Raw genomic sequence first — 17551 nt, 5'->3', positions numbered from 1 at the left:
CTTTTAAAGCCAAGTCTGTTAAATTATGAATAAAACTGTACTATCTCTTACTTATTTTCTTGTCAATATTCTTAATAGTTAGTAGTAGAGTCAACCTTCAACTGCTAATGCAAATATATATGGGAACAAAGCAGCTATCCTATAACATATAGGGGTGAGTCATTTAGGAAGTATACAACTGTTGGTGTGATTTTAAAGAATACTATATATTAAGAAAGTGCCTTAACCATCACCAAAAAGTACTCAAGTGAAAATGAAGATTAAAAAAATAGTAGATGTTTCTGTGGACGTCAGAATGCCCTCTTCCCTTTTGGCCTCACTAATTCAAAATTGAGTATGAACATAAGAAAGTAAGTTATCTTAGTTTTCCAGTGTATGAAAAATTAATAGAGAAAAGGTAAAGACTATGTTAAAATGCAGTTTATGTTCTCATATTAATCTAGATGAAAGACAAAATGTTCTAAAAATTTTACACTTCTCATTTATAACTAGTTAGAAATTTGAAAAGAATAATAAAAAAATAATTTTTTTCAAGAAAATAATTGTTGTGATTAAGTGGCCAGAATACAGAAATGATTTGTTTTAGATAAATAAGAAAACTGAAATATAACATTCTCCTATTTCCCCCTCCAGTGCTAAAATAAGAGATGCCTATTCTACTTTTTAAGGGGAATTCCTTAAATTCCACTGGTGCCTTAATTCCAAAAAGACCTAATTCCCACAACAATTCCTCTCTAGCCTGTTCAATTTTTTCCTATTGGCACTTTCCCCTTTGCCTTCAAACACGGATAGGTCTCTCCAATCTTAAAAGAGACTTTCTCTTGTCCCCAATACTTTCTCTAGCTTTGGTCCTATTACTCTCTTTGCTTTGAGAACCATTATTCTTAAATGAGGGGTTGACACCTGCTGCCTCTGTTTTCTTACCAATCTTGAACTCAAGCTTCCATCCTCACAATTCACAGAAAATTACTCTCTTGAAGGTGACAAAACCTTTTTCCCTAACAAATTCAAAAAGGCCTTTCTCAATTTTCCTTTCCACAAACCTTTCTGCTGTGTTTAAAACTTGATAATTTTGTTCTTTTTGAAACTCTATCAGGTCTTGGCTTCCATGAGGGTATATCATTTATTGCCTAACACTCTGATCCCTCTTTTTCCTATTTCTTAACTGTGGGTGTTTTTCAATGACCAGCCCTTGGCTCTGTTTTATTTTCAGCACACTAACTCTCTTTCTGACAGAACTTATTCATTTTATGGCATTAATATATTCATCTTCATAAATATGATTCTGAAATCCTCAATCCAGCTCTGACTTCTTATTAACTCTAGCTGTGATCCTCCATCTGTCTGCTGGACGTTTCCACATAAATGTTCTAGTGTCACTTTGCATTCAATATACTCAAAATCAAATATATATAATCCATTCATGAATAATTTATAAATAAAAAATCCTATTTTTACTTCAGTCTATTCACCTACACTCCAGTCCTAATAATAGAAATAGTATTTTATCATTCATTCATTCATTAAACACACTAGAAACAAAGTTTAGATGAGACATGGTTATTGCCCTCAAGGAGCTTACAATCTGGAACAGGGAAAAGCTACAGATATAGGTTACCATAACACACAGTATAATAAAAATAGCTAGCATTTATATTGTGATTTATTATTGCCATTTTACAGATGAGGAAATTGAGGCTGAGTTTAAATGACTTCCCCAAGTTCACACAGCAAGTTAATTTCTGAAGCAGGCCTTGAGCACAGAGATTCCTGACCTCCCATGTCTAATAAAAATATTTTAAGATTTCCAAAATAAAGTCATATGGGAGGTCCATGAAGAAAGGTTGTTATCGACGGGGGAATCAGGGAAGGTTTCAAAGCAGGAATTGAAATTGTTTTAAAGAATGGGATGGAATTAAAAAAAAAAACCAGAGGGGATGGAAAGGGATACAGGAATAGGAAAGATTATGAACAAAGGCATAGAGGCAAGAAAGTACAAGGCATTTGAGAGGCGCAGAGTAGTCTAGTTTGGCTGGCGCACAGAACACATGGAAGGAAATAACCTGAAGTTAAGATTGGAAAGGTAGAGTGGAGTCACACTGTGGACAGCCTTGAATTCAAGATGAAGGATTTTAAGTTAGAGGAGTGACATCATCACATCTGTAAACTAGGGAATGTGGAAGCTTAAGATCTAGGGACCCCGTAATTAGATAATTAAGCCAAAGTTTACTAAAATAAGGGTATAATTTAAGGAAGTGTGTCCTGGACCCCCTGTAAATCTACATCACTGACTGAGCCCAATGTTTTTTCCACAGAATATTAGTCTGACTAGAAAGTGGCACAGGAAAAGACAGCAGGTAGGGAGCAGAAGTTTTTTTGTGATAGTTCAAGTGTATTCTCATGAGGACCTTTGTCTAGAGTGGTGGCAGTGGAAATAAGGAGGAGATGGGTGTGAGAGATGCTAACGATGGTGGAATCAACAGGCGTCAGTGAGAGCTCAGATCTGACAGCTGAGGGAAAGGGAGGAGCCAAAACCAGCCCTAGTGTTTTGAACATGGGAGACTAGATGAATGTTGGTGTGTACCACTAATAGAAATAGTGAAATCAGGAGAAGGAAATTTAGACAGAAAGATTGATTTTGGCAAATTTGAGATGAAAGTAGAACAACTAGGAGCCAGTTGGAGATGTTAGTCTAGAGCTCAAAAAAAAAAAAGTCAAGGTTGGAGAGATACATCTTAGATTCATCTAGACAGAGGTCCTAAGTGGAAGTCATGGGAAACTGTCAAAAGAGCCTAAAACACAGTGAAGAACAGAACCCTAGGGAACACTCACCTTAAGAAGTCAAGAAGAGAACAAGGATCATCAGAAAAAAATAGCAAAGGAGGGGTGAGTGAAGTTGGAGAATCAGGAAAGTTGGGATCTCTAAAGATAAAGGAGCAGAGGGTATCCAAGAAGACAGAATGATCAACAATATTCAATGAACCTAAAAAGGTCAAGGAGGATGAGGGCTGAGAAAAAGGCCATTATATTTGATGATTAGGTCACTGTTGACCTCTGAGAGGAGCAGCAGTACAGTGGTGAGGGTAGAGGCCAGAGCACAAAGGACTGGTGGTGTGGATATAAAGGCACCACTTTTATGACAATTTAGCAATGAATGGAATGAGAGAGATGGAGTGGTAGCTAAATGGGATAGGAGCAAGAATGTAGGGATTTGAGGAGAAATGAAAATTGTTTTAGGCAGATGCAAAATAGTGACAAGAGATGGAGAGATTAAAGATACATGAGTGATGACTGATGGATTAAGATCCTGAAGTGGGAAAAAATGGGACCAAGGGCTCAGACAGATGGGATGAAGGGCTCAGATGGTGGAATAAGATTTAGTGAGGTCTTTTATGATTAAAGGGATAGCAAGCATATGATAATGCTGAGGAGTTTTGGGGAATGCAACTGAGGATGGTCTCAATATTCTTAGGGGCTAAATTATCTGTGATCAGCACTGGGAAGAAAGGCCCAGTTTAGGGTTTGAGGAGTCCTGTAGACTGGCTGTGGAGAAGGAGATATAGAGTCAATATGACTACACGGACTACCTGGCTGTTTACAATCCACTGTAAATTTGTAGTAGATGAAATTACTTCAGATTTGTAGCTCTCTCCAACAATGTTTTGCCTGAGATGAGAAGCAGAGAAAGCAAATAGTAGGGGGATTATCAGATTGCAAACAGCAGACAAACAAAGAAGGAAAAGCTTCTACAGTAATAGTCAGTGATCTTTAGAGGGGTTCCCCCTAAACTTGAGGTCTTCAAGTAAAAGTTGGTCAAGTAAGGGTCAGACAAGATGGCCTTTGAGGTCTCTTCCAGCTCCATGATTCTGTGAGTCCATGAAATATTGGTGGTAAGTCTAGTGTAGCATAAGGATGGCAAACCTGCAGACTTATGGGTCAGGTACTCTGAAAAGATCAGAACTGAGCTTTACTTGCACTAAGTAAAATTGTAGTTTGGGGAAATAGTGCTCTCCGGAGTTAAAGCAGATCTATTATTCCCACAGCTAGTTCTTAGCTCCTCCGATTTTACTTTGACCAAAGTAAAAGAATATCTGACAATCCCCTAGAACAGTCATTCTGGTCACCTTGAGGAACCTGTATCTTTTTTTTTTTTTCTGTAAGGCAATCAGGGTTAAGTGACTTGCCCAGGATCACACAGCTAGTGAGCATTCACGTGTCTGAGGCCAGATTTGAATTCAGGTCCTCCTGACTGCAGGGCCTGTGCTCTATCCACTGCACCACATAGTACACACACACACACACACACACACACACACACACACACACACAGAGACACGTGTGTGTGTGTGTGTGTCTGAAAAAATTTTTTTTTTCCTTACCAACTAGCCATGTGACTGAGTTAACCTGGAGACTCTTTGGAACTTATTTTTCTCATAAGGCAGTTGGACTAAATAATCAGTCCGACCCCTTTGCTATGACTCCCTGATAGTACATAATTTAAGTTACTCTATCTTGGGACCTTTTCCCTTGGCAGTTGTGAATCATAATGGGATAGATATACAAGAGTGATTTTCCTTCTTACCTGTGAATATAACAGTGTTGAGACTAGATTTTCCCCAAAGTTCCATGAAATGTACAACATCTCCAAATCGGAGGGAGGGATGACCAGTGAAAACTACACATGGCTGTTTAAAATCATTGCTGAAGTCTCCATGGATGCTAGGATAGTGCTTCAGTTTGTTGGTCTGAATCAGCTGGAAAAAAATGTGAAAATGAAGATATATCAGACTATCTATGATGAAGAGAAGTGCAAAGTCTTGCTATTTACTGCTGCAGAATGGGAGTGCAGGTGGAAATGTACTTATGAAACAAAGTGACTTTATTTAAATTGGCCAAGTACCATCGAAGTTATGTAGTATGGCTTTCAGGGCAAAAAGCAATTAAGCCCTTTTGTTAATATCAACTCACTTAAAAGAAAGTTTTCTTCCATGTACCATGTCATCTGTCACTAATTTACTGAAGTGTGCCTATTTACTATCACACTTAATGTCATATGAAATGCTAAAGAGTTTTCTTCCAAAGAGCCTACAATGTCATTTACTGATTGTATGCTATGCAAAGTGTTTTCTAGCAATTCATGTTTCATAATGTTAAGCTCCTCATTCAATTTTGGCAGCAGTACACATATAAGGCTCAAACAAGGAAAATGACAGATACTAGAGAGCCTAAGCATCTGAAAATTTTGAATTGGGTATCTAGTATTTGTTCCACTTGTTGGGACATCTTCTGGGTATGCCTCCTCTACTATCTTGTGCTAAGGCTAAGGAGCTGGTCCCTACCACAAGTTCAGTCAAGCCCTTGAGCACCCAGACACTACAGTTATCACCAGCTACTGCCTAGTGCTCAAAACTGTAAGAGATCCCAAGCCTGAGGGAGACAGAGGCAGTAGAGTGAACTGAGGACTCACATCCATTACTGATCCCCAGCGTTTGGATGTTCCCATCTCTTGTACGTGGCAATTTCATCAGCTCCCAAAGGTTCAATTATTATCTCTATGCAGATAATTCCTAGATCTATTTATCCAGTCCTAGTTTCTCTCTTGAGCTCCAGTCCTGTATCACCAACCACCTGCTGGACATTTTTAAACATATGTCCTTTAGGCATCTCAAAATCCCAATTGGATCCCCCCTGCCATGTTCCTTCAGTTTTTTTAGCTTAATTTATTTTAAGGCAACCCTAATTCCACTGATTCTCACTCTCAAATTGCAACCTCTGTGCAGTCTGCTATCCATTTTCCTAGTGTTGGAGGTCTGTTTATCGAAAATTGTTTTTGGTTGCTTGTTTTTATCTAGCTATTAATTCTTTCCCTCCTTTTTTCCCTCTTAGTCAAGTAAGATTCCCTTCCTTGTCCCCTTTACCTTGTTTTGCTCATTAGTTTTTAAAATTTCATCTCCTGCACCTTTTTCTAAAAAGAATTTTTCCTCATTCTCCTATTTACCTTTGTGTTCTGTTTATTCTAGACTTTTATTCTTTGATTCATGTCCCTTTTACTCGTTTAGGAGAGAGGGTATTACCTCATGGTAGGAATTCTCCTATGTCCCTGATTGTGCAGTTCATTAATGACCTTTGCCCTACCCTTGGCTTTTTTTCCCTAGCTGTCTTGAAATCTCTTCCCTGGAATCATGCCTTCCCATTCTTCTGGGTGTCATTTGCCCTCAGGAGCTCTGACTGTCCTTTCTCTGAGGCAGGATGATTGGTCTAAGCATTAAATTCCTGCAGAACAAGATACCCATTTCCTTTACGAAATGTCTTTCTTCTCCCATGAGTATTTGTCAATAGTACCCCCTCCCATTACTGAAACAAGATTTTCCCTTTCCTTCCCCCTTTTTTGAATTCCTCCCTTTGTATTACTCACTTGCTCTCCGATAGGCTCTCTTCTTCCTGAGAGACTTCAAGGGTTATTTTCCCTTCACTGTTAACCTTTGACTTGATCAAGGTACATCACACAGTCCTCTTTATTTTCTTTCTACCCTTTTATACACTGTCTCATTTTTTAATTTAGTCTCACAAAAATAAAGTGATTCACCTGCAGGTGGGGTGTTATGAGATTTACCCTATGATGTTTCAGGCCTGTTTCTCTACCGTCACTACTGTTTACCTTATGCTTTTATTCTTGTCTCTTTGTGTATATTTGGAAAGAAATTTCTTAATGGTTTCTCTATTATTTTGTTGCTGACCTTAGCTCCTGTATTTGTTTACCTTTTCCTTATTTCTGCTGTTTGGAATGTCTGAGAAGCAAATAATTTCTTCAGACAGATCTAATTTTCTTTCTATGCATGCTTTGAATGCCTCTTTTTAACTGAACATTCATCTTTTTTCATTTAGAGTTAGGTTCAGATTTTCAGGGTAGATCATGCTGGGCTGCATCTTGAGCTCCATTGTTCTTTGGAACACATTATTCCAATTCTTCCTGTGGTTACTAGTGGGTGCAGAATAGTCTTGTGTTATTTGAATTTCCTTTCCTTTATTTCTTTCTCTTGGCCACTTGAATTTGTTGATTTCCGGTGGAATTGTTAAATTTAACCTATATGTATCTTGGTGTTTGCAGCATACGGTTTTTACCTACAGGTGCTCTGGATTTTGTCTTCTGTATTCAGAAGTTCTAGGCAGTTTTTCTGTATTTTTTTCTTGCGTTATGGTATTCAAGTTCTTTGACTTGTGTTCGTCTGGGAGTACTTTAATCTTTTAAGTTGTTTCTATGCATCTTGTCTTAAAGATCAATATGTTTTGCTTGAAATCATACTTCCTTTAAATGTTATTGCTTTTTGCTCCTCTTCTTTCAGACTGTCCTTTGTTTCCATGTTTATATTCCCTAGCACTTATGCTCTTTTGTTTCTTTGGGGAGACTTGCCACAGTGGATTTCAGTTTTTCTATTTTGCCAACTATTTCTACTTTGCAGGCCATAAACTGTGCTTTCATAATTCTCATTTCTCTTTTAAGCGATTTAGGAACATTCTCCTGTGGTTCCATGTTCTCTTGGGAATTCACAGGGTTATCTGCCTTATCAGGTATCGATTTTCCTTTTCTTGAAATACTTATTTACAGATGCCTGAACTCTCTTACCTGATCTGGAGGCCATGTTCCCTTCTGGTTTATCTGTTTGTGCTCAAGGTCTCTGATTTTGCTTCCTTCTGAGATCTTTTTTCCTTATTTTCTCCCATTGTGTCCTTTCTGACTCTTTCCAGGTTGATGGTGGTTTCCTTGAGGGCTGGATGTCAGAGCATCTTGGCCTTCTCTCATGCTGGGCAATCACACTTCAACATCCTTGGCCTCTGTTCCAAGTGACTTCTGCGGGGGCCAGAACTGGCCCCACTTGTCTGTTGGCTTCTTTCTCTTAGGCTGAGTGGAATGCAATCTATGTTTGCCCTATCATTTTTCCCCTCTGTTCCTCCATTTTCTGGCTGGGCTCTGTGGCAACAGAGAACAATTCCATTTGGTATGGCAGTTTGAGCAAATTTTTGCTTTTTGCATTTCTGTGGCACTGGGAGGAGGGAGGAAGTGGGGCTGGAGTGTGAAGTTGATTTCTATTTTCAGTTACTTGGGTCAGATTGTGCAGCTCTGCTGCTAGGAGTCTGGTGGGTAGTAGTGGAAGGGATGCTAAATAAATTCACTGGGTTTTTACCGTGTTTAGGTTCTTGGTGTCTTAAACTGTGGAGACAGCAGAAATTTCTTCATTCCTGGCACATAATTCTTATTTTGAAGAGGTTTGAGAGGATTAGAGGAAATGCCTAGTCTTATCTTGTTGGTCAGGTGACTTGGAAGTTGGCATCTCAAAATCAAATGGTCCAAAAGAGAACTTGGTATCTCTCCCACCTCTTCTGAATTTTCTTATAACAGTGGAGGGGACAACTACCATTCTTCTAGTCACCCAGGTCTACAAATACGGCATCATTCTTGACTCTTCTCTACAGCTTACCCCACATATCAATCGCCAGATCTTGTGATTTCTTTCTGATCTCCTTCTACCTCTTCACATACCATTAGGTCCCAAGTTCAGGCCCTTATTATCTCTTATATGGATTACTGCAATAGCCTTCTAATTAGCCTCCCTGTCTCGTTTCTTTCCACTCTAACCTACTCTCCACTCAGTTGACAAAGTGATTTTTTTCTAAAGTACTCCCCCTCGCCCCCACTCCCATCCTGATCAGTAAACCCCACTGGCTCCACATTACTTCAATATCAAATATAAAGTCCTTTATCTGGCTTTTAAAGCTCTCTGCAACTTGGTAACCTGGCTCCTTCATATCTTCCTCTTTTTCTTATACTTTACTCTGCCCCTTCCATATTCTATGATCCAGCCATATTGACCTACTTGCTGTTCCTCAAACTCAACAAACTCAAGATCCCCCATATCTGTTCTTTTCAAGTAGTTGTTCCCCAGGCTTGGAATGCTGTCCTTTCCAATCTCCACCTTCTGGCTTTCCTGGCTTCCTTTAAGACTCAGCTCTAGTGCTCCCTTGCTGAGGAGGCCTTTCTTGGTCCATCCAGCTGCTAATGCCATTCCCTTTAAGGTTACCTTTCATCTTCTTTGTATTTATCTTGGATATTCTGATTTATAGGGGCTGTCTCTCCCAAATGATTGTAAACTCCCTGAGGACAAGAACTATTTTTGATTTCTCTATTTCAAGAACTTAGATACAATGTCTGGCACATAGTAAGCTTGTGGACTGACTGACTTTCTTCTTTCCTAACTGATTCATTATTGGCCTCTCCACAGCAGCTGTTCCAAAATTTCTCTGCTCTCCTTAAACCTTCTATACTGCCCAATCTCACGTAAGGACCTTACCTTCTAGTTTTAATTAAAAAAAACTGAAGCCATCATCATGAGCTTCCCCTTTTCTCTTATTCCATATCTCAAAATCTCTCTAATTCCCTTACTCTCTTCTTCCCCAACCCCAGATTCTCTCTTTGTTTTAGTCGGAGAAAAAGAGGTCATCCTTCTCCTTGCCAAAGACAACATACCTGTTTCTCCTCTTGATCTCACTCTCTCCTGTCTCTTTAGGGAGCTTACCCTCTTCATTCTTCCCTCTTCTTATCTTGTTGGTCAGGTGACTTGGAAGTTGGCATCTCAAAATCAAATGGTCCAAAAGAGGTCATCCTTTTCAATCTCTCCTTATGCCCTGACTCTTTCCCTGATGCCTACAGATATGTCCAGGCCTTCACCATCCTTAAAAAACACATACTGATCCTGCTATTCACCCAAGCCATTATCCTATATTTCTTTTCCCTTTCACATACTCCTAGAATGTGTTGTTCACCTTCACTGCCTCCACTTCTTCACTTACTCACTTTTCAATCCCCTGCAATCTTGCCCTTGACCCTCTCCACATTCACTGGACCAAAACTGTTCTCTCCAAGATTGCTACTGATCTCTTAACTGCTAAATCCAGTGATGTCTTCTCAGTTTTCATCTTCACGAGCCTTCTGCAGTTTTTGATACTTGAATCTTCCTATTTATTGGTATTCTCTCTACCGTGGTTTTTATAACATTGATCTCTCCTAGTTCTTTTCCTATCTGACCACTCCTCAGTCTCCTTTGCAGAATCTTCAACCATGTGCCCCAACAAAACTGAATATCCCCAGGGCAGCTAGGCGGCACAGTGGATAGAGCACAGGCCCTGAAGTCAGGAGGACACGAGTTCAAATTTGGCCTCAGACCAAACACTTGACACTTACTAGCTGTGTGACCCTGGGCAAGTCACTTAACCTCAATTAAAAAAAAAAAAGGAAAAAACAAAATAAAACTGAATATCCCCAAAGGTTCTGTCCTGGTCTACTTTTCTTCTGATTTCTATATCCAGTCTTTTGTTGATCTCATCATCTTTACTTGGGTCAATTATTTCCTTTTTTTTTTTTTTTACAACTGGGGTTAAGTGACTTGCCCAGGGTCACACAGCTAGTAAAGTATTTGGTCTGAGGCCAGATTTGAATTCAGGTACTCCTGACTTCAGGGCTGATGCTCTATCCACTGTGCCACCTAGCTGCCCCCAGTTGGGTCAATTATTATTTCTAGAAAATGACTCCAATTCTAATCTCTCTCCTAAAATTCACTCTAGCATTGCTATCTGCCTGGCAGACAACTGCATTTGGATGTTCAAACAAATCTCTAAGTCAGAATGTCTAAAACAAAATTTATTATCTTATTCCTCCACCTATACTTCCACTAAACTTCACTCTTTTTGTTGAAAGTTGAGTAGTTTGATTAGCACTTTGAATTCAATTCAATTTGAAATTTGAATTCAGGTCACATCCACCCATAGTCAATCAGTTCCCAAATCCTGTTTAAGTCTATACCCACCATATCTCTTAACATTTGTCCCCTCCTCTCCACTCACATAGCCATCACCCTAGTTCAGGCCCTCACCACTTCTCATCTGGGTTCCTACAGTAGATTCCTAAGAGATACTATGCAAAGTAGTGGGTTTGTCATCCTTTTCTCACCAACTTAGGGGAAAGCTTGCATACCACCTCTAGGAAAGTAGCAGACTCTGGCTCCTCATTTTGAGGCAGAAGTTTAAAGCCTCATGGAAAAATGTTCTTAGAAAACAGTTTAGGATGATCTTCAGTCTGGCCACCTAGGCAAGCTTTTGGTCTTCTGGTATAAACTATAGTTATCCTGTTTGCAACTATTCTAATTAGCTAAGTTGATTTGGCTAAAGACCATTCCTGAAGCCTTCAGGATCTTGGCTACACTCTGTGTAGCAATCAGTGGTTGTAGAACCTCACCTTAGCATTCACTAACTTTACTGATCAATTATAGTAAAGTATAATTTCCACTAAATGTGAACTCGATCTTCACTATAAAGAAATGAGCAACTTCTGACATTTGACGATATGAAAGAATGTGGCTAAATACGAACAATCAGGTGGTGCAAATATCCTAAAGGGCCTAGAACTCCATGCTGTACAAACTGGTCTTTGTTTCTGCATTGATTGGATCTTTTGAAAAATCTAGTGTTTGGCATATGAGACATTGGTTCACATTTTGGGTTGAATAGAAGCTTATTTCCATTTTCCTAAATGGACAAGATATCTGGCAACAGAACTGGCCATTGGGAAAGGCCTCTTTGATGTACACTTGACATATAAAATTCCACTGCCTCAACAGCAAACTAGACAAATCTCATTACCAAGCTAAAACTCTACATGACCACGAAGCTGACTGACCGAAATAGTCAATAAATGAAATTCTACCACAGCCTGTAACAGTCATTAGAGATACTACTTCACCTAGTCTTGATGTGAGAGGATTACAGTCACACATTAATCTCAATTAGATTAATATATTATGTGGAAAGTAACAACAGTAGAGTAATTTTTAGTTATGAAGGACAACAGCATCAAGCTTTCTTTTAAGGCATAATGAAACCTTTCTGAGTCTCATATGGCACTTTTTTGTAAATCATTAATGCACTCATCATGTAAAACTGTATTACAGAAATATTTTTTTTCTTATCCTACTAGGCAGCAAGTTTCATGGTGGCAGGATCTGTATCTTATCTAAATTCCTCTAGTACAATATATATTTAGGCATAGTAGGCCCTCAATGATTATTTATTCAGTGAATGATGCTATTAAATGACTATTAAAACAAAACTTTTTTTTATTATAAGGGACAACCTATATTCTACGTTTTTTTTTTTTTAAATCAAAAAAGCTAATACTTTTTACTTTCTGGTTATGATGCCTAATCAATGTCCTTAGTTTTATGTATTTATCTATTTATTTTGTCCTTTGAGGTCACTAAGGAATAATACATTTTTTTTTTATTAACAAGATAAAAGAACTTTAACCAACTGTTGGAGGTTTTTATTCCTTGCTTCCTAAGCTTCATTGAATCATGAATGGAATCTGAAAGTTGGGAAGGAGCTTAGGCAGTCATCTAGCTCCTGAAAATGACACAAACTCCTTTAATAATATCTTTTACAAATGGACAGTCTGAATGAGTGCTTTTGGTGACAGGTAGCTCTCTATGTTTTGAGGCTAGGTGATTCAATTTATGCAGTTTTGGTCATTACAAACCTCTTCCTTACATTGAGCTGAAATCTACCTTCCTCTAAGTACCATCTTTCAATTCTAAACTATGGAGTAATATGTAAGTCTACCCTCTTCCAGATGACTTACATACATGTATACTCCAATGAACCTGTGATCTCACAATAAGTACTCCTTCCAATAGGTGAAGTGCAGTACACATTTATACCTTCTCATTCTGTATGGTTTTTGTTAATATTTTTCCATAGGCCCTAACAATAGGTCCATGAAATGTGTCAGGGCCTTAATCTAGGTCTCTTAACCATACAGACAGGTAGGTGGTACAGTGGATAAAGTGCTGGACCTAGAATGAGGAAAATTGAGTTCAAATCCTGCCTCAGCACTTCCTAGCTGGGTGATCTGGGGCAAGTCATTTAACCTCTGGGTGTCCTAGTTTTTTCATCTGTAAAATGGAAGTAATAGTCCTATCTCCCATGGTTATTATGAGGCTACAATGAAATAATATTTGCAAAGCCCTCTGCAAACCTTAAAGCACTGGCTAAATGATAACTATTATTGTTACCAATAACAACTTCTTGAAATCATTCCTTACCATCTCTTTCTTTACTCCAATCTCTGAAAAGGTGATCCTGACCCTGAACAAGGCCAATTCCTCTACATAGAGCATTGATTCCCATCTTTTCTGGTAGATGGCACACACAATCAACCCTCCCTTTTTTCTGTATTTTTCAACTTCTCCCTACTTACTGGTTCCTTCCCTGCTGCATGCCAACATACTCAACTCTCTCCATTCTTAAAAAAAAAATCTTATTAGATCCTACCATCTCTGCTATTATTCTATATCTCTCCTCCCTTTCTTAGCCAAACTTCTAAAAAAAGCCCCATCATTTATACTGGTTCCCTCCATTTTCTCCCTTCTCAAAATGTTCTAAATGCCCTGTAATCTGGCTTTTGACATCACCATTAAATTGTAACTGATCTCTCCATAGGTCCTACTGATCTCTTAATGACCAAATCTTTTTTCTCAACCTGTGTCCTTTTTGACCTCTTGGCAGCATTTGACACTGGTGACCACCCTCTCCTCCTGAATATTCTTCCTCATTAGGTTTCTGTGGCATTGCTTTGCTCTTCATTCTCTTTCTACCTGTCCAACTGTGCCTCCTCAGTTTCCAGTCCTGGATCATCATCCGTGTCAGGCTGCATCCCTAGGCTCTGATCCTGGGCCTTTTCTTTTCCCCTCTATACTTTTTTAGTTGATGGCTTCAATAGCTCCCATGGTCTAATTATCACCTCTGTGCAAATAACTCTCAAATCAATCAATCTACCCCTCTTTTCTCTCCTGAGCTGGACATTTCAAACTGGAGCTCCTAAAGGAAGATGTCTATTGGCACTGGATAATCTGCAATATTGATTCTTTAGAGAACGTGGTATTTCATGATTCACAGCTATATAGCATTACTGGAAAAATATTATTATTAGATTTTTTGTGTGTTTGAGAAAAGCCTGGAGTCATTGAAAGTACAGAATAATTTCCTAAATTCAATCCAGTCTGCTCTTTTCCTCCTATTCAATTCAAGGCCCATTTTCTTTTCAAATAAATTGATTATAATATCTGCCCAAGATTTTCCAGCTGAAGGGGAAGGTGGCCTAGCCATTCCAGATCTTAAACTGTATTAAAAAGCAGCAAGCATCAAAACTACTTGGTACTGGCTAAGAAACAGAGTGGTGGATCAGTGGAATAGGTTAGGTATGCAAGACACAGTAGTCAATGACTATAGTAAATCTACTATTTGATAAATCAAAGACTCCAGCTTCTGGGGACAAGAACTCACTTTTTGACAAAAACTGCTGGGAAAACTGGAAAAGAGTATGGCAGAAACTAGGCACAGACCAAAATCTCACACCATATACCAAAATAAAGTCAAAATGGGTTCATGATTTAGATATAAAGGCTGATACTATAAGCAAACTGGGAGAACAAGGAATAGTTTACCTATCAGATTTAGGGAGAACAGAAGAATTCATGACCAAACAGGAGATAGAGAACATTATGATATGCAAAATGGATAATTTTGATTACACTAAATTGAAAAACTTTTGTACAAATAAAGCCAATGCAACCAAGATTAGGAGGGAAGTAGAAAACTATGAAAGAATTTTTGTAACCAGTGTCTCTGATAAGGGCCTCATTTCTAAAATATATAGAGAATTAAGTCAAATTTATAAGAATACAAGTCATTCCCCCAATTGATAAATGGTCAAAGGAAATTAAAGCCATCTATAGTCATATGAAAAAATGCTCTAAATCACTACTGATTAGAGAAATGCAAATCAAAACAACTCTGAGGTAGCACATCACAATCTGATATAGCCTATTAAACATATTTTCACATTAGTGATTTTGTAAGTAAAAATTAAAATCTGTTGGTTCTAATTCTTCCTTACGACATCACTAATGTGAAAATATGTTTAATAGGAATGTATATGTATAGCCTATATCAGATTGTGTGTCATCTTGGGGAGGGAGGTGGGAAAGAAGGGGGAGAAAAATTTAAAACTCAAAATCTTATGGAAGTGATTGTAGATAAATAAAAATAAATTAAAAAAAAAAAAGATTTTCCAGCTTGACCACCTCTGAACTATCTGAATACAGGTTTCATGTTCTAAGACTCCTTCAGCCTAAACAGCCCTATCTTTCTAACTGTTCTTCATATCCTGTCCCACCTAGAAGTGAGCATTTCCCTCCTCTGTACGTTCTTTAATTCCTCCTGTACCTCTCTTATGGACTTCTATTCCAATTTGTATTTCAGTTTTTTACATATGGATCTTACTTCACCTACTGGATGATACACTCCTTGAGGGAGGAGATCATGTCTTCTGTGTCACTGTGTCCTAGAGTGAATAACATAGTGGCTTGCACACATGGTCATTTAATCAATGTTTGTTGAATGAATGAATGAAAATGACATGATTCCTAGACACTTCTTTATCCTCATTGTGCTAGTCAGCCAATGTTCTTCTGAAAAGTGTGATAATAAAAGTTATCATAAGTACATCAAATGGAGCAATGGAACTTTAAAGCCTTTTAACTTAAATCACCATGCTTTGGTAGTAGCTACTCCATTTTTCTTTTTCTTTCTTTCTTTCTTCTTTTGGTGAGGCAATTGGCATTAAATGACTTGCTCAGAGTCACACAGCTAGTGTCAAGTGTCTGAGGCGGGACTTGAACTCAAGTCCTCCTAACTCCAGGGCTAGTCCTCTAACCACTGTGCTACCTAGCTGCCCCCATTTTTCTATTTATAAACTGCAAGAACAGAAAATTATATAAAGAGAATAAGGACTGGATTCAAATGTATTTGCAAAAATATGTAGGTAGAGGAAATCATCAACCACGCTAAGATGCAGTGATTCACATCTGTAAATTACATTTTACATCTTGATCTGTTGGACACTTTCACATTTAAGGTACAATTTTTAATACTATATCTTTCCTGAATATCATTTCATAAACTCAGTGCATACCAGAACTTGGAAAAAGAAAAGTCTGCTGAAGAGACACCATTTACCACAGGCAATATCAAATGGCTATAATGGAAATATTCTCAGTTTAATGAAAACAGCAATTTGGTGGGGTACCCTGAGTAAACACTAATGATGTAGGACAACTTAAGCAAAGTAAAAAAGGGAAATGGGAAGAGGGGTAGGACAAAGAACTATAAAGTAGAGGACAAATAACAAAGATGAATCAATTGAACAAGTTGAGAAGGGATACTCAGAAGTTAATAGCAGAAGTAGGATTAGAAGGGGCAGCTATGTGGCTCAGCAGTTATAGCACTGGCCCTTGAGTCAGGAGGACCTGAGTGGCCTCATGCACTTATTAGCTGTGTGACCCTGGGCAAGTCACTTAACCCCAATTGCCTTGAAGCAAAAAAAAAAAAAACCACACAAAAAAAGTAGGATTAGAACTCCTGGGTTGTGTGAATAGAATTAAATAGGCTTAATTGTAACTATCAATGGTCTGAAAATGGAATGGATTAATGGGGAAGAATAATGAGTGATTAAGACTAGGATAAAAAAAATCATTTTTATACAATTACAACATTTCAATTCAATTCAACAAACATTTGTAAAGTTCTGACTATGTACAAGACACTATGCTGAGGGTTGGAGATACCAAGATAAGAGGGAAACATGCTCTGCCATCAAGAAGCTTATCCCCCTACCCCAAAAGTAAACAGAAGGCAGTCTGTGGAAGGAGTGAGCATTAATAACAGAAACAGAAAGCTCCATGAAGAAGGTGACACCTGAGATGAACCTCGAACAAAGCTATAGATTTTAGGAAGCAGAAATGAGGAGACAGTGCATCCCAAATATGTTCAAATGAATGGAAGTTTCATTGTAGTCTTCTACAGAAAACAACAGGATAACTCACGGAGGCCCCTTCTCTTTATACAATTCTATAATTTTCATTTGGGTGATGGCCATCTCTACCCAAGAGTAACTATCTACCCTCTATTTCTTTTCAATCCTTGTCATCTTACCTCTGCATGAGGAAAAGGGGGTTCTGGGAGATACACCTTGGTCTGTTTGTTGTGACAAAGCCTTTTAAAGAAGAAAAAAAAATGAGTTACATGTCAGTGTATAAGATAAGACATTCTGTGGTACTGGTTGCCACCTACTGGTGACACTTCAGACGAGATTCTCCACTATTTAAAAAAACTTTTCTTGACAGTGAATCTTATGTGAACAAAGGTATGGAGGTACTGAGAATCTAGTTTCTTGAAATGAGTCTTTTAAAAAAGTAATACACTTCAAAAATGACCCTCAAAAATAGACAGTTCTGTTCATAATGGTTAAAAATAGTTTCTCAATGTGTTATAGTATCTATAACTAGCTAATGCTATCAATAAATGTTTGTTGACTTGAATAAGCAGCTATTATAGCCAAGGCAGTATGGAAGGTGCTGACTCAGGGAGCAAATCTAACCAACTGTTT

General features: G+C 38.2%; 1 protein-coding gene across 1 annotated transcript in view; it reads right to left on the bottom strand.

The window, feature by feature from the left end:
- The window catches only part of INTS9 (integrator complex subunit 9), a 131163-nt gene that overhangs the window by 18360 nt on the left and 95252 nt on the right, over positions 1–17551 (bottom strand). Inside the window, exons 11-12 of the mRNA XM_020988805.2 lie at positions 17098–17158; positions 4583–4754 (exon numbers count right to left, since the gene is read on the bottom strand). Of these exons, the coding sequence (XP_020844464.1) occupies positions 4583–4754; positions 17098–17158 (233 nt within the window). The remainder of the gene's footprint in view (positions 1–4582; positions 4755–17097; positions 17159–17551) is intronic.

This window comes from Phascolarctos cinereus, unplaced genomic scaffold (assembly GCF_003287225.1).
Source record: "Phascolarctos cinereus isolate Bilbo 61053 unplaced genomic scaffold, phaCin_HiC Scaffold_2;HRSCAF=192, whole genome shotgun sequence".
NCBI classification, from domain to species: Eukaryota; Metazoa; Chordata; class Mammalia; order Diprotodontia; family Phascolarctidae; genus Phascolarctos; species Phascolarctos cinereus.
The sequence above is the reverse complement of the archived record's forward strand: the minus strand, read 5'-3'. Positions and strand labels throughout refer to the sequence as shown.